The sequence below is a fragment of the Trachypithecus francoisi genome, unplaced genomic scaffold (genome assembly GCF_009764315.1).
Source record: "Trachypithecus francoisi isolate TF-2019V2 unplaced genomic scaffold, Tfra_2.0 Lachesis_group12, whole genome shotgun sequence".
Classification (NCBI taxonomy): Eukaryota; Metazoa; Chordata; class Mammalia; order Primates; family Cercopithecidae; genus Trachypithecus; species Trachypithecus francoisi.
The window spans coordinates 64,956,597-64,977,316 of record NW_022681457.1 but is presented as its reverse complement, the minus strand read 5'-3'; the positions used below and the strand labels follow the sequence as shown (position 1 = coordinate 64,977,316).

General features: G+C 54.5%; 2 protein-coding genes across 7 annotated transcripts; both read right to left on the bottom strand.

The window, feature by feature from the left end:
• Window positions 1–2,966: 2,966 nt before the first annotated feature.
• ETV2 (ETS variant transcription factor 2) lies at window positions 2,967–8,702 on the bottom strand. 4 transcript variants are annotated; one of them, XM_033225780.1, is made up of 7 exons: window positions 5,689–6,106; window positions 5,320–5,412; window positions 5,152–5,235; window positions 4,809–4,889; window positions 4,101–4,580; window positions 3,493–3,605; window positions 2,967–3,186 (listed from the first exon to the last, which is right to left on the bottom strand). In XM_033225780.1, exons 2-7 carry the CDS (start codon window positions 5,387–5,389, stop codon window positions 2,986–2,988), a joined length of 1,029 nt encoding a protein of 342 aa, XP_033081671.1. In that variant the 5' UTR covers window positions 5,390–5,412; window positions 5,689–6,106; the 3' UTR covers window positions 2,967–2,985. The 4 variants fall into 4 exon arrangements, with proteins under 4 accessions (XP_033081671.1, XP_033081670.1, XP_033081669.1 ...); XM_033225779.1 differs by lacking the exon at window positions 5,689–6,106 and adding an exon at window positions 8,326–8,702 and having other exon boundaries at window positions 5,152–5,412; XM_033225778.1 differs by having other exon boundaries at window positions 5,152–5,412.
• Window positions 8,703–10,906: 2,204 nt separating this feature from the next.
• Window positions 10,907–19,955, bottom strand: RBM42 (RNA binding motif protein 42). 3 transcript variants are annotated; one of them, XM_033225775.1, is made up of 10 exons: window positions 19,695–19,955; window positions 19,305–19,458; window positions 17,779–17,863; window positions 17,598–17,672; window positions 16,008–16,073; window positions 15,757–15,932; window positions 14,988–15,320; window positions 14,643–14,760; window positions 11,239–11,433; window positions 10,907–11,150 (listed from the first exon to the last, which is right to left on the bottom strand). In XM_033225775.1, exons 1-10 carry the CDS (start codon window positions 19,820–19,822, stop codon window positions 11,038–11,040), a joined length of 1,443 nt encoding a protein of 480 aa, XP_033081666.1. In that variant the 5' UTR covers window positions 19,823–19,955; the 3' UTR covers window positions 10,907–11,037. The 3 variants fall into 3 exon arrangements, with proteins under 3 accessions (XP_033081666.1, XP_033081667.1, XP_033081668.1); XM_033225776.1 differs by having other exon boundaries at window positions 15,757–15,911; XM_033225777.1 differs by lacking the exon at window positions 16,008–16,073 and having other exon boundaries at window positions 15,757–15,911.
• Window positions 19,956–20,720: the final 765 nt, after the last annotated feature.

The following is a 20,720-nucleotide window of genomic DNA, read 5'->3' as shown; positions in this document are numbered from 1 at the left end:
CTATCAAGAAATCCTGTTGGTTCTACCTGTAAATATATCCATAATCTTCCTCTAGCACATTTGGTTTAAGCCACCATCACCTTCAGACTGGACTATTGCAGTACCCCACTCCCTGGTCTCCTGGCTTCCAGCTGCCCTCTGCAATATGTCCACCCCGCCAGAGGAACACTGGTCTGACTTTTAGTCTAAAGCCAATGTCCTTATAAATGATCTACACAATTTGGCTCTTCTCTCCTCTCCTCCCTTCCCCTCCCCTCCCCCTCCTCTCCTCTCCTTCTTGAAACTCAGTCTCACTGTGTCACCCAGGCTGGAGTGCAGTGACACCATCTTGGCTCACTGCAACCTCCGCCTCCTGGGTTCAAGTGATTCTCCTGCCTCAGCCTCCCGAGTAGGTGCGATTACAAGTGCACGCCACCACTCCCAGCTAATTTTTGTATTTTTGGTAGAGAGGAGATTTCACCATGTTGGTCAGGTTGGTCTTGAACTCCTGACCTCAGGTGATCTGCCCACCTCAGCCTCCCAAAATGCTGGGATTACAGGCGTGAGCCACCCCACCTGGCCAATTTGTCCTTTTTTAGACAGAGTTTCTTTCATGTTGCCCAGGCTGGAGTGCAGTGGTGCGATCTTGGCTCACTGCAACCTCCACCTCCCAGGCTAGAGCGATTCTTCTGCCTCAGCCTCCTGAATCACTGGGATTACAGGCATGCGCCACTACACCTGGCTAATTTTGTATTTTTAGTAGAGATGGGGTTTCTCCATGTTGGTCAGGCTGGTCTTGAACTTTTGACCTCAGGTGATCTGCCTGCCTTGGCCTTCCAAAGTGCTGGGATTACAGGCATGAGCCACCGCGTCCGGCTATATCTGTTCTTTTAAATTATGTTTACCTCTTTTTGCCTCCCTCAATAGAAAAGAATCATCATAAAGGAAGAATTTTTGTCTGCCTTATTCACCATTGTATCTAAAGCAGTGCCTGGTACACAGGAAGTACTCTATAAATGTTTGCTGAATGCAAGAATTTCTTGTGGAAATGAAGGAAGCATTTGGGGACTAGGAGAGGGAGCTATGAAAGAGAACTGCTTTCCTTCCTCCCGCGTCTGGCCTCTAAAGCTTCTCCCACACCGTCTGGGGTGCAGTGTCCAGACGGAACTGGGTTAGGGACCTCTTCTTACACATTCTGTGTCCATCAACATTGTGATTATTTGTGGAATTACCTGTTTACATGCATGTATTCATCCCCTGCAATGAGATCTTCCCAAAACCCAAATCCCTCTCCCTGCTTAAAACCCCTTGATGGGAGCCAGGCATGGTGGCTCACTCCTATAATCCCAGCAGTTTGGGAGGCCAAGGCGGGCAGATCACCTGAGGTCAGGAGTTCCAGACCAGCCTGACCAACATGGTGAAAACCCCAACTTTACTAAAAATACAAAAATTAGCTGTGTGTGGTGGTGCGTGCCTGTAATCCCAGCTATTTGGGAGGTTGAGGCAGGAGAATTGCTTAAACCAGGGAGTCGGAGGTTGCAGTAAACTGAGATTGCATCACTGCACTCCAGCCAGAGTGACAGAGTGAGACTCCATCTCAAAAACAAACAAACAAAGAAAACCCTCGATGGCTTCTCGGGAGCCCTGGAGACAAAGTCTGGGCTCCTCACCACGGCCCACAGATCCTTTATGAATTGGTCCCTGTTGCTGCTGTAGCCACGTTTATTTTTAATATATATATATTTTAACAGAGATGGGGGTCTCCCTTATGTTGCTCAGGCTGGTCTGGAAATCCTGGCCTCAAGCCGTCCTCCTGCCTCAGCCTCCCAAAGTAATGAGAGATTACAGGTGTGAGCCACTGTGCCTGGCCCACATTGATAGTTTTGAGCAGTGGTATGAGATCCTCCACCTCTGGACCTTTGATCTTCTTGTTCCTTCTGCCTGAAACATTCTTTGCCTACCTGACTTCTCAAATCAGCTATCTCCTCCTCCAGGGAGTCTCCCCTGACCCTTCTCCTCCTGGGCTAGGTCAGGTCTCTCCTTTTGGCCTCCCTCCATCCCCTGGAATCTTCTCATCCCAGCTCAAAACATTCTGGTGATGGGTCTGTTTTCCCACTGGACTGTGAGCTCCTTGAGGGGAGGGTCCAGGGCTGTCTTGGTCCCTGCTCTATCCCCAGCATCGCCCACAGGACGACCACACAGCAGGCTCTCTTTAGGAGCTCAGTGGCTCTGAGAATGGTGTAGGCTGTCTTTAGAGTGTTGGTCTGAGTCCTGTGTCGGGCTTGGAGTGGGGAAAGGGTGAGTGGTGTTGGGGTGCAAGCACTAGTTTTAATTCCTTGACGATCCCTTGCACTGGGAGGACACACAGCACAGTAAGCCCTTTTCGGAGTCTGAATCTTCTCTTTAAGGGGACACAGCAGATATACTCTCATGATTGGGTCTGATTCCTTTACAAGTCCCGACACAGGTCAGGCACACAGTAGGCCCTATGGGCTTTGGGTTTAGTTTATTTGCCTCTCTCATCACAGGGCGGGCACATGGCAGGCTCCCTAAGGGTCTGGGTCTCCTTTGGTCGTTGCCCAGCACTGGAGGTAGGTGATTCGTTATCCCAAAACTAACCACCGAGGTGGGTGGTCCGCGAAGACTGCGGAGGGAGTGAAGGCTGAGTCGAGAGGCGGGGCCTAAGGGGGCGGGACCCGGGAAACTGACAGCGAGGGGCGGGGCTTAGGGACCTAGGCGCTTAAGAGACTCGGGGCTGGTGGCCCACACTCCAGGGTCTTCGGGGAGGAGAGGACTGACACTACAGTCTTTTAGGGAGCAAGGATCCAGGCTCCTGGATTATGTGAGAGGAAAGAGATAAAGGCCCAGACGCCTGGGGTCTCCGAGGTGGGGAGGCCAAATTCCAACATGTGGAGCTGCACACTTAGGCTCCCTAGCGGGTGTAGTCAGTATCAGCGGGAAGAATGCAGCAGAGGAGCACGCGCCAAGAGGTCTGACCGGTAATTTTTATTGTGTCTCTGCTCCCCTTCCGCCCCCCGCACAGTTCGGATAGGCTAGGCTGAGCACGCGGCCCCCGAAACGGTACGTGTACTTGCGCCCCCCGCTCTTGCGCACGATGTCGCGGCGATAGTAGTAGCGCAGGCCTCGGCTCAGCTTCTCGTAATTCATGCCCGGCTTTCTCTTGCGCTCGCCCCACAGCCGAGCCACCTAGGACAGAGGCCGGGCTCGGTCGGAGTGGGAAGGGGCGGGGCTTGGCAATAGTTGGGCGGGCCGGGCCTGGGGGCGGTGTGCAGTGCAGACCTGGGCGAGGCCCCGCTGGAGCCTGGTGGAGACTGGGTTGGTTGAGGTAGAAGTCCAGGCGGGAGATTGGGTTTGAGAAGGGTTGGGCGGGGCCCCGAGTGGGCCGGGGAGGGGCGGGGCTAAGGGCTGGGCGATTGAACCTAGTCCTTGGGCGGGGCTAAATTGAACTAGAGGAAACGGAGCAGGATTTGGCTGGGCGGGGAGCTGCCCCACCTCTTTGGGGTCGCACAGCTGGAACTCGCGGCTGTTGCCAGTCCAACGGATGCAGCTGCTACGCGCCCCGTCGTGGAGCAGCTCCAGAAGGAACTGCCACAGCTGAATGGGACCTGCAGGATGAAGGGAGGGGCACACTCAGTCTTCCCGGCCCTAGATCACACCACTTCAATGATCTAGAGGTCCGGGTCCTCCCAACTCGGGACCCAGCAGTCCGGATCCTCCCCTTCTCTGAGATCCATGAGTTCAGATTCCTCTATATAGGGGACCCAACAGTCAGTCTTGGAGACTCAAGCGTCCAGGGCCCCAGTCTCAGAGATTTAGGAGTTTGGCCTCCCCATCTCGGAGACCCAGGAGTCTGGGCCTTCATCGCTTTCGTTTTATATAATCCAGCAGCCTGGGTCCTCATCCCCTTGGTCCCTATAAGACTACCAGTGTCTTAGCCCTCTGGAGAGGAGTGCGGGCCACCGGCCCCTCCTCCCTCGAGTCCCTGGTCCCCAAGCCCCGCCCCCTCGCTGTCAGTCTCCCGGGCCCCGCCCCCTTAAGTGCCTGGGTCCCGGCTCAGGACTCCAGCTTCGCCCTCCCTGCAGTCTTTGTGGTCTTCTCACCTCGGTGGTTAGTTTTGGGGCATCGAGCCAAACTGGCACGGTCCGACTGCGGGCTCGTTTCGGAGGAAACGGTGACAGCTGAGCTCTGGTACCCCTTCAAAGAGGTGGTGCCATCCGCACGCAGCCCCGGGTTCCAGGAGGTGGTATAGTCCGGGCCCGCGGGCCCGCCCCATGAAATGGTACAGTCCGTGCGCGGCTCCCCGCCCAGGCCACTGCCCCAGTAGGTGACGTCGTCGGGGCCCACGGAACAGTCCCAGGTGGTGTTGCTCCCGGCGGCCTGGGCGCGCGACCACGAGGTGGCCCCTCCCACCGCGGGGATGCAGTTCTGGCCCGCGGCGCCTTCGGAGCCTGCAGCAAGGGCGGGGCCCGGGCCGGGAGGGGCGGGGCCCAGGGTCTGCGAGGCGCCGCTCCAAGAGTCCCACGCTGTGCACGCCACGTCTGTCCAGTCCCCCGACCACGGAAGAGCCTGAGGGTCGGGCTCTGTGAGGAGTAACGGACCCTGAGTGAGGGGAGCCCAAGTGCACCCTCAAAAACTCTAGGGGTCTAAGCTGTCAGCCCTGGCACTTGGGCCGGGCTGTCCCTGATCCAGGCCATGCCACCTTGAGAGCGCAGGTGTTCTGAGTCCTCAAAGATCAGGGAGTTTACACCTCCAGCCCTGGTGCCTCGGGACCCCAGTCCCCTCCTCCCACCGCCTCTCCCCACACTCACCCGCCCCCCATGGAACTTCTGGGTGCAGTAACGCGGAGCCCCAGTCCAGCTGTGGGAAGCTTGTCAGGGATGAGCTTGTACCTGAGTTTAGGGAGGAGTGTGAGCAATGACAGAGAACCCTCAACTACCCACTCTCTGGTCTTGTCAGGGACTGGGAGTTATGACCCCCCAGCCCGTATTTCAGCACCCCGCGCCCCCTTTTCCTTCACCCTCAGGGGGTCAAGCACGCGGCCCCTCCCCACCCAGTCCCAGGAGCCTAGGCACGACCCCCTCCTCCCTTTTCCCTAGGATCCCAGCCTCCTCGCTTCTTTTCCAGCACTCAGGGGTCCCAGCCTGCAGCCACCTTTCCAGCATGTCTCTGCTGTCGCTGTCGGCGTGTCCCCTTGGAGTGCCACATCAGGGACATAGAAGCCTAATTCGGCTCCTTCTGCAGGCGATAAGGGTTTAGGGTTAGCAGAGGCCCCACCTGGGCACCCTCCCCACACACGTTGTGGCAGCCCCGGCAGCCTACCCAGCCCTGCCAACTTGTTCCCTGGAGGCACTTCCTGTGGGGCTGCCTCATCCCAGTTCCACAGGTCCATGGATGCGATGCCTTCTGAATGTTCTGGGTCGGGAAAAGTCCAGATGGCAATGGGTGAGCTGGTGACACTTGGAGGCCCTGGAGTCTGGGCCCCAGCCCTGGCTTCCCTCACAGCCAGGAGTCCAGGCTTCCGCTCCCTCCTTCCCCAGGAGCCTAGAATCTTGGTCCCGGGAGTGAGGGACCCCAGCGCTCTTCCTCTCTCAGACCCAGGAGTCCAGGCCCCCGGCCTCTTGGGAGTCTAGTCCCCAGGTCCTTCCTAACCCAGACACCCAGGCATCTAGTCCTCAGTTCATGGCTCACCTCTGGCGGGTTCCTCTGCCCCCAGCCGGGGGTCTCAGCCCCATTTCATACCATGCACCCCCTCCCCCAAGGGCCCAGGCAAGGGGGAATTTTCCGAGACGTCAGAGCAGGGGTCGCAGCCAGGCTCAAGTTGCAGGGGCAGGGGCGGGGCCGAGCCGCGACCCCCGCCTCGGGGATGGGTGCTGGCCTCTGGGGCTGCCCTGCTGCAGGGGTGGCGTGGGCTTGGAGCGGGGCTTGGGGAACAGCGGGCTGGGTGAGGGCGGGGCGGAGGCTGGAGAAGTTTACCGGGTGATGGGGGCGGGGCGGGGGCTTGGTGAACAGGCTCTCTGCCTCAGGGTCTTGATCCTGCCACATGGGGGGAGTGAGGGAAGAGGGTCTGGGGTCAGCTGGGCTGAGCTGGGCTTATCTGCAACAGGAAGAGGGATTTCCGGCCAGATTCCCCCACCCGCCCCCAGCGTCAGTGACGTCACAATCGGCAGAGTAACTGCAGGGGGTGGAGCAGGAGTGAAGGCCGACCCAATCCCCCACTGGGCCCCGGGGGCTGCTTCCCAGGAGTGCCAATCATAACAATATTGACAAAAACAATTTCAACAATAACAATAGTAGCAATAACAGCCAACATTAAATGAGGGCTCATTGTGTGAAACCAGCTGTGCCATGCGCCTTCATTGAATCCTCCTATGAGGCAAGTACAATACATACTCTCATTGGATGAAGGGGGAAATTAAGGCAGGCATCCTCCCACTGCTCTTCTCCAGACCCCATGCCTTCCGTGCTGTAATAGTTTAGGACAACTGGGGAAATTGGAGTATGAACTGAATATGAAATATCATAGAATTCTTAGGTTTGATAATGGTATTCAGGATGAAAGATATCATTTAGGAAATGAACTCAAAGATGAAATGTTATAATGTCTGTAACTCGTGGTTGAGTGCGGTGGCTCACGCCTGTAATCCCAGCACTTTGGGAGGCTGAGGCAGGTGGATCATCTGAGGTCAGGTGTTCAAGATCAGCCTGTCCAATATGGTGAAATCCCGTCTCTACTAAAAACACAAAAAATTAGCCGGGGGTGGTGGCAGGTGCTTGTAATCCCAGCTACTTGGGAGGCTGAGCCAGGAGAATTACTAGAACCCAGCAGGTGGAGGCTGCAGTGAGCCGAGATCACGCCATTGCACTCCAGCCTGGGGAACAAGAGTGAAACTTCATCTCAAAAAAAAAAGTTTGTAACTTGCTCAAATAATTCAGCAAAAAACAAAAAACCCCAGCTATACATGTAACATATACATACATACATGAAATATTTAGGACATACCTAAACTATAAAATAGTTCATTTAAATTCAATAACTGGGTGTCCTGTATATATATATATAATATTTTTCCAGATGGAGTCTTGCTCTGTAACCCAGGCTGGAGTGCAGTGGTACGATCTCAGCTCACTGCAACCTGTGGTTCAAGCAATTCTGTTGCCTCAGCCTTCCAAGTAGCTGGGATTACAGGTAAGTGCCACCACGCCCAGCTAATTGTTTTGTGTTTTTAGTAGAGACGGGGTTTCACCATGTTGGCCAGGCTGTTCTCAAACTCCTGACCTCTGGTGATAGGCCCACCTCAGCCTCCCAGAGTGCTGGGATTACAGGCGTGAGCCACCGTGCCCGGCAAGTGTCCTATATTTTTATTTGCTAAGTCTGCAACCTTTAACCCAGGTAACTTGGCTTCAGACTGTGCCCATCGTGCTATAGTTTTTTGTTTCTTTGTTTTTGTTTCTGAGACAGAGTCTTGCTCTGTCGCCCAGGCTGGAATGCAGGGGCGCAATCTCGGCTCACTACAAGCTCCGCCTCCCGGGTTCACACCATTCTCCTGCCTCAGCCTCCTGAGTAGCTGGGACTACAGGTGCCCGCCATCAAGCCTGGCTAATTTTTTTGTATTTTTAGTAGAGATGGCGTTTCACCATGTTAGCCAGGATGGTCTTGATCTCCTGACCTCATGATCCGCCCATCTCGGCCTCCCAAAGTGCTGGGATTACAGGCTTGCCACTGCGCCCAGCCTTTTTTTTTTTATTTTCTCCAAGAGATAGAGTCTCACTCTGTCACCCAGGCTGGAGTGCAGTGGCACGATCTCAGCTCTCTGCAACCTCTGCCTCTCAGGCTCAAGTGATTTTCCTGCCTCAGTCTCCCAGGTAGCTGGAATTACATGTGCACACCACTATGCCCGGCCTCTTTTTTTTTTTTTTTTGACAAGAAGTCTCGATCTGCAACCTCTGCCTCCTAGGTTCAGGCAGTTCTTCTGCCTCAGCCTCCCGGGTAGCTGGGATTACAGGCGCCCGCCACGCCTGGCTAGTTTTTGCATTTTTAGTAGAGACGGGGTTTTACCATGTTGGCCAGGCTGGTCTCAAACTCCTGACCTCAAGTGATCCACCTGCCTCGACCTCTCAAAGTGCTGGGATTACAGGTGTGAGCCACCATGCCTAGCCTAATTTTTGCATTTTTAGTAGAGATGGGGTTTTGCCATGTTGGCCAGGCTGGTCTCAAACTCCTGGCCTGAAGCTATCCACCTGCCTTAGCCTTAGTCCTGGAATTAGAAGCATGAGCCACCGTGCCCAGCCCATCCTGCTGTATTTTAATAAGTATGTAATATTTACCATTAAAAATAACTTTTGCATACAGGCATCTTTCAATCCCCACCTAGCCTGTTGATCATTAACTACTTGCTGTTCTGGAGAGCGGGGGGCACTGCTCCTTCTTCCATTTTACAGAAAGTAAACTGGGCTCCATGGGGTCCCATGGGGTGGGAGTGGGACTGGGATGGAATCAGTGTGGGGTGAGCCACAGAGCCCTGGAGCATCACTGGTCCCTCTATCCATCCAGTGCGGGGGCCTGAAGGGGATCCTGGCTTCCTGTCTGTGAAGCTGGCCTCTTGTCTGACTGTCTTTCCATGTCTCCCTGCCCTGTTTCTTCAGGTTGGCATCTCTAAAGCTGGGTCTCTGTTGCCATGGGCCTGACTCCAGTGAGGCTTTGTCACTCAGTCTCTTCTGACATTGCTGTCCCTCCCCATCTGTCTTTGAGTGTTCCTATCTCATCTCCTTGTCTGTCTCCATCTGTCTCTTGGTTTTCTCCCTGTCTCCCTTCCCACTGCACAGTCTCTGATGGTTCTCATCTCTGCCTCTGAGCCTCCTGCTCATAGCGCCATCTCTACCTCTGCCTGCCACATTCTGTGTGTGTCTCTCCCTGTTCTCAGGAAGACTCGTGTACATTAAAAAAAAAAAAAAGATAAAACATTTAGGGGGTACAAGTGCAGAGTCCTTACTGGATACATGTCACGGCGAGGCCTGGGCCTTTAGTGAACCCGAATAGTGAGCAACGTACCCAGCTGGTAACCGTTCAGTTTCCCCCACGCTCCCGCCTTTTGGAGTCTGCAGTGCCTGTTGCCCCACTCTGCATGTCCACCTGTACCTACTGTTCTGCTCCCACTCGGAAGTGAGAATCACATGCATCTGGAAGCGTCCTTTCTGGAGCCATCCTCTCTTCCCATCTCCTCCCGTGCCCCTATACTTGCAGTGATCACAAGGGGGATCGGGGTAGGAAAGACTAGTGATGGGGGGAAGGGGCTTTGAGGATCCTGGGGCTGGGTGGTCTGGCCCAGGTGGCAGGGGGCTAAAGGGCACTTCCTGCCAGGGAGGGAGGCTCTCACCCTCTGACCAGACTGGAAAATGTGACGTCAGAGAGGGGGCAGTAAGGCAGGGAAGACAGGAACAGGAGAAATTTGACACCTCTCCTGGGGGACCTCCGTCCCTGAGAGGCCTTGGTATTATCCATCCCCTGACTTATGCCCCACAAAGTCCTGCCCAACCTGCTTCCTCCTAATGGAGGGTTCTGATGGCTGTGTCTCTGGGAGACCCCCCTCTCCTCCCCATACTCAGACCCTGCCATCTCCCTCCTCTGCCTTGGTCCCTGCCCAAGCCTCCTTCCAGACTTCCAGCCACAGTGGTGGTCGCGGGGCTTTTTTTTTTTTGAGACAGTCTCACTCTGTCACCAAGGCTGGAGTGCAGTGGCGCGATCTCGGCTTACTGCAACCTTTTATGGGGTTCAAGCGATTCTCCTGCTTCAGCCCTCCCAAGTAGCTGGGACTACATGCACCCACCACTATGCCCAACTAATTTTTGTATTTTTCAGTAGGGACGGGGTTTCACTATGTTGGCCAGGCTGGTCTTGAACTCGTGACCTTAAGTGATCTGCGTACCTTTGCCTCCCAAAGCGCTGGGATTACAGGCCTGCGCCACCACGCCCAGTACACGTCTGTGCTGCCCAGGACCTTGCTGCTGCTTGAATTTTCTCAGCTTTTTGGGGTTTGCTGCTGCCTTCCGCGTAAAGCTTAAGCTCTCAGCCTGGCATTGAAGTTCCTGCACAGACACCTCTTCAGAAAGGCAGAGGCCAGCCTGGAGCTGGGAAAAGAGGGGGACAGACCCTGAGTCTCTGTTCTCTCTCTCCATCTGTGGGTCTCTCCTCCTTTTTTATTTCCCAGCTTCAAAGGAGAGAACAGAGACCAAAAGGGATATAGAGGCTTAGAGACAAGAAATGGAGGGGCACCCACAGAGACACAGATACAGAGGTGCCCACCAAGACTTAGAGCACGGTGAGCTGGCTGGGCGTGGCAGACTGGAGAAGCTGGAAAGCCCCAGAGGAGACTTGGGGGTGGACAGTTCCTTCAGGAAGGGCCCTCTTACCCACAGGTCAGTGCCCTGGGTGCCCCCATCCTGCCCTGACCACTCTGGGCTCTGTCAGGGCATTGAGCCTATTTTCTGCCACTGGCCCTTGAGCTCTGAGGGTGCAAGGCCCAAGACTTTTAGTCACCATTGTGTCCCCAAGCACTGTTCAGACCCTTGGTGAGTCTGCTGGATGGAGGAGGGCCTAGAAGGCTGTGAGCTCCAGAAGGGAAGGGCCTAGATCTCCTACCTTAGTGCTGAGAACACAGGAGGTAGCCAGGCCACAGGTGTGGGCCTCAGCTTGGCTCAACCCTTGCCACTGGCGCCCCCTTTCTCCTCTGGAATAGGCGGCACTCAGCATGTGTGGAAGAGGTTTGAAGAGGGAATGGGTGTGCAGGAAGGGCTCAGAAGCCCCTGCCTGGGTGTTTGTCTGGGTAAACTCTCAAGGCTCGCTGCCATTTCCATGTGTGGAAGGGCCAAGCCCTGCTCCCCACAGCGTGCTTCCATGCGCAGCCAGGGGTGGAAATGAACATAAATTTATTGAAACTGGTTTTGGGGCAGGGGATGGGTGGACAGCTGGGGGTTTTCCAAAGAGAACTGAGGGAGGAGCCAGCGCCCGGCCAGGTGGGAGCGGGTGCCTGGCCACAGACCCTATCTCAGGCCCAGCTTCTTCTTTTCCTTCTGCTTCTTGCGGACCACGTCCAGATTCCGGTCCTTCCACATACTCTTGCGAAGCTTGATGGGGCGCGAGCCCACATACTTCCCTGTGGAGACAGAGGGTTCGAGGCAGGCTCGGTCAGGCTTAGGTCAGCGCCTGCCGTGCCTGCAGTCCCCAGGGGAGGCCACACCCACCATTCATCTCACGCATGGCGCGCACGTAGTCACTGGGGTCCTTGAAGCTGACGAAGCCGTAGCCCTTGGTCTTGCCTGTGCGCTTATCACGGATCACCTTGGCCTTAAGGAAGGATGGGAAGCGGCTGAAGGCGCGTGCCAAGATGTCATCGTTCACCTCATTGCCCAGATCCCCACAGAAGATCCGGAAGTCATCTGGGGATGGGGGAGAGATGACGTCAGAGGATGCAGAGGCCTTACCCGGTGTCTACCTTGTCTGAATGACTCCACCTTTTCGGAGGTATCCAGTCTCTGCCTAGGGACCTCTTAGTAATAATGGTCAACACCTACTGACCCTGCGCCAGGAGCTCTGCTGGGCACCTGGAGCGGTGTTTTCCATTTCTGGCACTCCCAACCATGCTTTTACACTGAGGCACAGAGAGGTCAAGTCACTGCTCTAAGTGACACAAGCAGGAAGTGGTGGAGCTGGGATAAGAGCTCAGGCATCTGGCTTGAGTTCTTACTTTTAACCGTGAACTGCACTGCCCTCCCCACCCCAGGGCCACCTCACTCATTCCCGTAGTAACACCCCTAACTCTGCCCCAGCCCTGGCCTTTCCTCTGAGCCTCGGCATCCCTTGGTCCCCTGGGGCCGTCACCCACTGGCTGCCCGTCATGGCACCTCAGGAACATGGGCTTCATCTTTCCTCAGCCCTGCTTCCCCTGCAAAGCCTGCCCTAACTCCCCCTTGAGACCTGGACATGCTGACTGCCGCTCTGCCACGGCTGCACCCAGCTGACATTCTCTGCCTCTGAGTTGGGCCTGTGCTTCCACTGAACATGCTCTGTCCCAAAGAATCCCTGTCTCCACAAGGGAGGGGAGGAGGCAGATAAGGCTTAAAAGGCTAAGTGAGCCAAACGCAGTGGCTCACGCCTGTGATCCCAGCACTTTGGGAGGCCGAGGGAGGTGGACCACTTGAGCTCAAGAGTTTAAGACCAGCCTGACCAATGTGGTGAAACCCCATCTCTACCAAAAAATACAAAAATTAGCTGGGTGTGGTGATGGGTGCCTGTGATCCCAGCTACTCGGAAGGCTGAGGTGGGAGAACTGCTTGAACCCAGGAGGTGGAGGTTGCAGTGAGCCAAGATTACACCACTGCACTCTAACCTGGGTGACAGTGCGAGACTCTGTCTCAAAAAAAAAGAAAAAAAAAAAAGAAAAACAAACGAACAAAAAAAACAGGCTAAGTGACTTGCCCAAGGTCACAGAGTTAGGGTCTTCTCTGGGCCAGGTGGACGGTCCCAGGAGAGGGGCAGAAGTCAAAACACTGAGGCAGGAGGGGTCCATCTCCTTCCTTGGCCATTGCTGCGGCTGCCCCATGGTGTCTGTGATTTGGGACACTCTAAGCACAAGTTAAGCGATGCCAGAGGCAAACAACTGGCCAAACTCAGAAGGTGGGACCTTGTACATGACAACTGCCCTGGACACTTCAAAAAATATATACAAAACAACGAAGTAGGAAAGAGACCGTGCTTATTAAGATATAATCGAGGCCGGGCGTGTATATGGTTTGTTTTTAGCTCAGCCATTTGAAGCAAGTTTTTTTTTTTTTTTTTTTTTTGAGATGGAGTCTCGCTCTGTCGCCCTGGCTGGAGTGCAGTGGCCGGATCTCAGCTCACTGCAAGCTCTGCCTCCTGGGTTTACGCCATTCTCCTGCCTCAGCTTCCCGAGTAGCTGGGACTACAGGCACCCGCCACCTCGCCCGGCTAGATTTTTGTATTTTTTAGTAGAGACGGGGTTTCACCGGGTTAGCCAGGATGGTCTCAATCTCCTGACCTCGTGATCCGCCCGTCTCGGCCTCCCAAGGTGCTGGGATTACAGGCTTGAGCCACCGCGCCCGGCCTGAAGCAAGTTTTAAGTGATCACTTCTAAATCTCTCAATATTTATCTCCTAAGAAAAGAGATATTTTGGCCAAGCACAATGGCTCCTGCCTGTAATCCCAGCACTTTGGGAGGCAGAGGCAGGCAGATCACGAGGTCAGGAGTTCGAGAGCCTGGCCAGCACGGTGAAACCCCGTCTCTACTGAAAATATAAAAAATTAGCCAAGCATGGTGGCGCGCGCCCGTAGTCCCAGGTACTCGGGAGGCTGGGGCAGGAGAATTACTTCAACCTGGCAGGTGGAGGCTGCAGTGAGCCGAGATAGAGCCACTGCACTCCAGGTGGGTGATGGAGTGAGACTCCGTCTCAAAAACAAAACAAAACAAAACAAAAAAACCAAAAAGATATAATTGAGGGACATAAAACTGCATGCACGCTGGTTCAGAGCAAAAATATTAATAGTTCTAACAGAGTTTTGGGACACCTAGGGAAATACATATAAACTAAAAATAAGATACCGAAGAATTAATTTTCTTAGAGTTGATAATGGTCTTATGATGTGCAAAAAGTATCTCTTTTCTTTTTTGTTTGTTTTGAGATGGAGTCTCGTTCTATTGCCAGGCTGGAGTGCAGTGGCCTGATCTCGGCTCACTGCAACCTCCGCCTCCCGGGTTCAGGTGATACTCCTGTTTCAGCCAACCAAGTAGCTGGGATTATAGGTGCCTCCCACCATGCCTGGCTAATTTTTTTGTATTTTCAGTAGAAACGGGGTTCCACCAAGTTGGCCAGGCTGGTCTTGAACTCCTGACCTCAAGTGAGCCGCCTGCCTCGACCTCCCAAAGTGCTGGGATTACAGGTGTGAGCCACCGTGCCTGGCCAAAATCTCTCTTTTCTTAGGAGATAAATACTGAGATATTTAGAAGTGATGACTTCACTTTTAACTTGCTTCAAACGACTGAGCTAAAAACAAAGAAACCATATATGTACACAAAGAGGAAAATGAACACAGCAAAATGTTAATTGCAGAATCTACGTGGTGGGTAGACAGCTGTTTACTGTGCCATTCTTTGTTTAAAATTTTTCCTGGCCAGGCGCAGTGGCTCACGCCTGTAATCCCAGCACTTTGGAAGCCTGAGGCAGGAGAATCACTTGAACCTGGGGGGCGGAGGCTGCAGTGAGCCAAGACTGCGCTACTGCACTCCAGTGTGGGCAACTGAGTGAGACTCCATCTCATAAAAAAATAAAAAAATTTTTTTTTTCTAAGAGTTGGGAAAAAAAAGAATGCTCTCTGAAGCCAGGCACCTCATGAGTAAAACGGGCTATAAAGCCCCATGTCCCTGTCACCTCCACCAAGCTCTGGCCCATGGCTGGGTGAGGAACCAGCCCCTGAGCCACAGCCTCCCCTCCCCAAGGTGGGCTAACAACAGCGCCCACCCTACTGAGAGAGGTGGAGTTACCAGGTTCACCCTCCCAGTCTGCATCCCAAGGACAGCAGCCTGGTCTGACCTTGGCTGAGCCATGCCTGACCTCAAGCTTCAGCAGCTTACCTGCATCCCACTCCAGCAGGCTGGGGTCCTCCCAGCTGCTCCCTGCTGCTGTGCGAATGCAGCGTTTCAATTTCTCTGGCTTCCCCTTCTTCTTGTCTTCACCCAGGGGCTCTGGGACCTGCAGAGGAAAGGGGAGGGGTGCAAAGGGCTTGGTATTGGGGTCTCCCACTGTCCGTTGATCCCTGGCCCTCTTGCCACCACAGTAAGGGCTGGATGTGCTTCTGGATGTGGGGCACATGTGTCCGCCTCCCTCCCCCGGGTCCTCCTGCTGCCCGGTCCATCTGTGTGGAAGTTCCTGGGCCCCTGTCTGCCCCCTGTCCCCTCACCACTAGGCTCCCTGCTTACCTCAAGAGCCATGAGGCCAGGGGGTGGCTCTGGCCGAGGGGGCCGGGGCCGAGGACGCAGGGACAGGAGTTCAGGAATGCGCAGTGGGGGCAGAAGGCCGCGGACGACCTCCAGCGGGAGGGGCAGGGGCTCAGGCTCGGGCAATGGCATGGCCAGGGCCAGAGGCAGGCTGGGCCCAATGACTGCAGGGCCAGCTGGGGCAGCTCCTGCCCCCACGGCCACAGCTGCACTAGCCTCCTCCAGCCCAGCCGCTGCTGCCACCACTGCCTCTTCTTTCTCTTTCAGGCCCAACCCCAGGCCTAGGCCCAGCTCTCGGGGTGCTGCTGGCTCTTCCTGTGGGTAAGAGGAGAGCATGAGGGGGGCTGGCTCACAGGCTCAGACCTTACTCTCATCCCCATTCCATCCAAAAAGCAAGGGCCTGGGGGCCAGAGAGCAGCCAAGAGACACCCAGGCAGTCTCCAGCCAGACAAACACAGAGAAGGAGAAACATAGGCAGAGAGAGACAGCCACAGACAAGAACATCAGGAACAATCAAAAGAGAAATATTCCAATAGCATGTGTTTCTCTCTGTACTTGCTTCACAAAAGGACAGAACAGATTTTGCCACAGAAAGACAGATGCAGAAAGAGACAAGAGATAAAGGCAGAGTGAGAAGGTAGAGAAACAGAAAGTCAGGGGAGAGGCCAACTCAGACATAGCCCATTGGGCCAGGATGGATGGTCTCCCCGTCCACCGCACGTCTGACCATTAGTTCCCTGTCCACACTCACCAGAGGGGGCCTCAGCGCAGCCATGGAGCCCAGCGGAGGCCCTGGAGCCCGAGCCATTGGTGGGAGCATCATGGGTGGTCCAGGGGGCCCAGGCAGAGGGGGGCCCACGAGGGCCTGGTGAGGGGGCCGTAGGGCCATAGGGCGGGGGCCGGCTGCTGCAGAGGAGAGAGCGGAATCTGTCAGGGTGTTAGTGGGGAGTTCCAGGGCCTGGGGGGAGTTATGTGGCAGGGATGATAACCCTGGCCCCTCACCTGCTCTCTGTAGCACGTGGGGGACGAAGGCTGGACGCAGGATAGGGGCCCTCTGGGGGGCCACAGCTGTGGGAGAGAGAGATGGGGGTGTGTGTCATGGGGGACAGGGGCACTTGGAGCAAGGTATGTGTGCGTGTGTGTGTGCACTCTCAGCATACAAGAAATCCTGGAGAAGAGTCTGGGGAGCCCTCCTGGAGATGTGGGGGCCTCTCACCTGGTTCATTCCATGAAAATTTACCACTGAGGAGCTCCTCTGGCTCAGCCCTGTGGCAGGCAATGCTGGGGACACACCCACAGACCCAGGGTTCTCAGGGAGCTCCTGGTCCAGAGGAGGGAATGGAGACATCACTAGAAAAGGAGAGCCTATGGGGACCAGGACTGGAAGTGGGGAAGCCCAGGCAGCGGGATCAGTGCTAAGAGAGGGGAGCCCTCTGACCCAGCCAGGCCTAGGGAAGGCTTCCTGGAGAAAGGGACCTGTGAGCTGAGACCCGAGGGACAATGAAGTGTTAGGCAAAGGGTGACTGGGAATATTATTGGCAGGGAGGACATTTATAAGCAAAACCTTTCCCTTTTCAGTTTAGTGTAACTGTAATAGAAGAAGCGGGGCTTAGAGAGTGTCATGAGAAGGGCTGAGCGGCCAGCAGACACCCAAGTAGAGCTGTTTTATTTTGAAAGCACAACATTCTTGGCTGAACCACGGGTGTCCTCCTGAGGGCACTGGGGAGCCACGGCAGGGTTGGAAGCTGGGCAGGGGGAGTAGGTCAGATTTGCATTTTGATCAAAACCATACTAAAAACTAAGAGACATTACAACTTCTCAGAGATCACCAGATTAAAAAGTTTAACAGGATTTAGGTAACGTAAGTAGCATGTTTGGTTTAACAGAGATTATACCAGAATTTTACATCCAAATAAGAACACGCATCCTTTTCATACATATAAGGAAGTAATGTCCTACAAATTGATAGCGTGAGTAAAGGTTATTTGAAGAACAAAAGGTGGAATGTGGAAAATGGCCTGCGGGGGAGGATGGCTGGAAGACTACAGCTGGGTGACAGTGAGCAGGGAGAGAAGGGACCTTAACAAAAGCACTGCTAGCACATCCCAGAAATGTTCGGGCTGCTGGGGATCTCTCCCTGCAAGAAGCAAGGTCATGTAGGGTTGTGACTGCCAGGGGAAGAGCCTGGTGCTTGTCTCAACAGTCTGTTCATCCCATCAACAGACAGTACATAATGCTTCCTATGTGGCAGGTACTGAGACTTCTGCCCCTCATGGAGCTTGTATTTCAGAGGATGCAAAAGATGATAGCCATAGTCAATAAGAAATGATACAGCTTATTATAAGGTGTTAAGTGCTGTGGCAATTTGGAATTAGGACTGACAGCAGGAGGGTTGGTTTGCAATGATCAGGTTAAAACAAAATTGACTTGACATCACCAGGAAGGACATGATCAGGTTTGTGCTTTAGGATGACAACATCAACTTGGGATGAAATGCAAAGGGTGATTTAGAGCAAGGATTCAGGTAAGAGGCTGAAGTCATGTAAACAAGAGTGCCTGATTAAATGTGGGGGTCCCTGGCCCCAGACTCACCTGCCCGCCGCAGGAACATGGCTTCTCGAGCCTCTGGACTGTCCAGGTGACTCCGATCACCAGGGCCAAAGCCAACTGTTGGGAGGGAAGAGGCAAGGATGGTGGGAGGAGAGTCCTGGGCACACCTTTTTACCACCCTGCCTGACTGCCCAACCCCCTCACCTTGCCACTCTTTACTTACCGGGGCCTACAAAAGGAGGGCCACCCACCATGGGAGGAACTACTGTGGCTGCAGCAGCTGCCCGGGCCTCCAGAGTCTGCTGGACCTGTCGGGGAAGAGGTCAGGGTGAGGGGCCTGACTTGGCATTCCCCATCTGCTGAGGCCAGCTCACCCCAAGAGACCAAGAGCTTCATGCTTTATGCTCTGTATGTGACTGGCTATCTCAGGTCTCAGCTACAATGCCACTTCTCCGGGAGGCTTTCGGGATCACACTAGGGCTCTCTGAGCAGCAGCTTCTCTCACCACCTTATTTCATCTTCCCCACAGCACTTAGCACCGACTGTAACTGTGTCCAACCTGTCCTCCCCATCTAACATGCACAACCTCCATCCAAGCCACCATTAGCTCTTGTCTAGATTACTGTACTAGCCCCTTCCTTCATCTCCTGGCTTCTACCCTTGTCCTTTACAGTCTATTCTTTTTTTTTTTTTTTTTGAGACGGAGTCTCGCTCTGTCGCCCAGGCTGGAGTGAGGTGGTACAAGCTTGGCTCACTGCAACCTCCGCCTCCCAGGTTCAAGTGATTTTCCTGCCTCAGCCTCCTAAGTAGCTGGGATTACAGGAGTCCATCAACACGCCCGGCTAATTTTTGTATTTTTAGTAGAGATGGGGTTTCACCGTGTTGGCTAGGCTGGTCTTGAACTCCTGACCTCGTGATCCACCCGCCTTGGCCTCCCACATTGCTGGAATTACAGGCGGGAGCAACCGTGCCTGGCTGCCAGGGTTCTTAAAATGGCTGTAAGGGTCTCCAAGATTTGGCCTCACCTCTCTGTCCTTATTTCCTCCCACTTTCCTCTTTGCTCACTCCACTGTCACTTGCTGTTCCTTGAACACAACAGGTTCAGGGCTTTTTTTTTTTTGAGACAGGGTCTCGCTCTGTCACCAGTCTCAAGTGCAGTGGTGCAATCTTGGCTCACTGCAACCTCCGCTTCCCGAGTTCAAGCGATTCTCCTGCCTCAGCCTCCCAAGTAGCTGGGACTACAGGCACGTGCCACCACACCCAGCTAATTTTTCTATTTTTAGTAGAGATGGGGTTTCACCATGTTGGCCAAGATGGACTCGATCTCCTGACCTTGTGATCTGCCCTTCTTGGCCTCCCAAAGTGCTGGGATTACAGGTGTGAGCCACCGCGCCCGGTGCTCAGCCTATTCTCAATAATTTCTCTCTTTCTCTACTAGTCATATATAGCTGGCTACTGAGCACTTGAAATGTGACTGAGAATAACGAACTATTAAATATGAATTTTAAATATATCAGAACATTCTCATCATTGCTGAAAGCGCTACTGGACAACATGCTCTAGAATATAAGCTCCCAAAGGGCAGAAATGTCTCCCTCAGTCATTACTGTGTTCTCAGTGCCTGGCACATAAAGTATTTGTCATGCTAATTAGTCAACAAGCTAAAACGTCAACAGCTTTCTATACACAAACACCTACTGTGTTCGAGGCATTGTGTTCCCTGACTTATATGCCTTAGCTCAGCCGTACCTGCTGGTATGTGTTGGTCGCGATAATTGGGCGAATCACAGGAGCCGCTGGGACCTGCATCGCTTCTACCGTGGGGACCGTGGGGACCGTGGGCACCGCAGGCACAGCAGTTGGGATTCCGGGTACTGGAGCCCCCAGAACTTCCTGCTCAAACCTGGAGGAGAAGAACAGACACCAGTGCTCAGGACCTCGTACCAATTTTGGAACTCGGTATATCGCGAGGGGACCCTCACTCCTGCCAACCTCTCCCCTGTCCCCGCCCCCACAATCCCGAAGGTCCCACTTCCCCATGTTAGAGCCGTATCTCTGGCCTATCGAGGCCTGGAGGCTCCGGAATTCGGTGGCTCTGGCTCTGGGACGACTTTTATCACTCCCTGTCGCGGGCCTTACAGGGCCATCTCCGCCTCCATTTCCTTCAAGCGTTCCTCGCCGCTCTTGCCCGGGATGCCAGCGCCAGGACCCGGGACCACGGGTCCTCCTGCACCCGGGAGTCCCGGGGCTGGCCCCGCCCCAGCCATCGCTGCCGCCGTCGTTGTCGCCGCTACTACTGTCTCGGCTTAGCTGCCGCCGCTGGTTCTGCTGTCTACTCTCCGCCTTCGTCTGGGTGGGCTCCCGAGGATGACGTCCAGCGAGAGCGACGGGCGGTGGCGCATGACGTCATACGTTCGGACGCGAGAGCCAATGAAATTTTGCCACACCCTCAGGGGAATATAGGCCAATCAAAGTGAGAGAAGGACACAGGAACGCAAGAACCTGGACCTATGAGAGCACAGCGAAGAGAGGCGGCCCCGCCTTCCTGGGGGACCACGGGCTAATGAGAGCGAAGCAAAGTCAGTTGGGCCCATCCCCAATGTGGAATGTGGACCTTTGAGAACGCGGGAAACTTCGGAGGACCCTCCTGTGGCACCGCGGAGCCCGCGCCGGAAGTTTAAAAAGACGCTAAAGTCCGCGTCAACCCCAGGATTGGACAAACCTGGGAGGCCTGGGGTTCCCTATCCTGGAGTAGGTTGACACCCGACCTGTGATTCCCACGAAGACCAGCGATGCCGGGGAGGAAGCGCCTGACCCGAGCTTCCTGGACGACAGGTGAAGACATTTGAGGAGGCTGTTCTGCGTGGGAGTCAAGGCCCAGAGACTAGTGCAACTCAGAGGAGCACGTCCGTGGGCTTGGTCCCTGTCCTTTCTTGGGCCACAGCTGACCCTTTTTTTTTTTTCTTTTTATCCCCGTAGCCCTCACAAGTGTTTTATTCTGAGTATTTTCAAACATGCACATTAGGGGGAATAGTATAACGAACTCTTAAGTACCTCTCAAACGCTACCAATATTCAACACGTCTGGATTTCACTTGATCTATACTTCTCTTTGTCACGCGCGTCCGTGTGAAGAGAGCACCAAGCAGGCTTTGTATGGGCAACA

Bases quoted from the DNA above. Each gene is read 5' to 3' on its own strand.
- ETV2 (XM_033225779.1), bottom strand. From the start codon at position 5,389: ATGGACCTGTGGAACTGGGATGAGGCAGCCCCACAGGAAGTGCCTCCA. The intron at 3,606-4,100 runs GTGAGAAGACCA...TTCATCCTGCAG, and splicing joins CCCCAAAACTAACCACCGAG to GTCCCATTCAGCTGTGGCAG. The intron at 3,187-3,492 runs GTGGGGCAGCTC...CCTCTGTCCTAG, and splicing joins AGCTGTGCGACCCCAAAGAG to GTGGCTCGGCTGTGGGGCGA.
- RBM42 (XM_033225775.1), bottom strand. From the start codon at position 19,822: ATGGCTGGGGCGGGGCCAGCCCCGGGACTCCCGGGTGCAGGAGGACCC. The intron at 17,864-19,304 runs GTACGGCTGAGC...CTTCCCCGACAG, and splicing joins CGACCAACACATACCAGCAG to GTCCAGCAGACTCTGGAGGC. The intron at 11,434-14,642 runs GTAAGCTGCTGA...CCCCATCCCCAG, and splicing joins CCTGCTGGAGTGGGATGCAG to ATGACTTCCGGATCTTCTGT.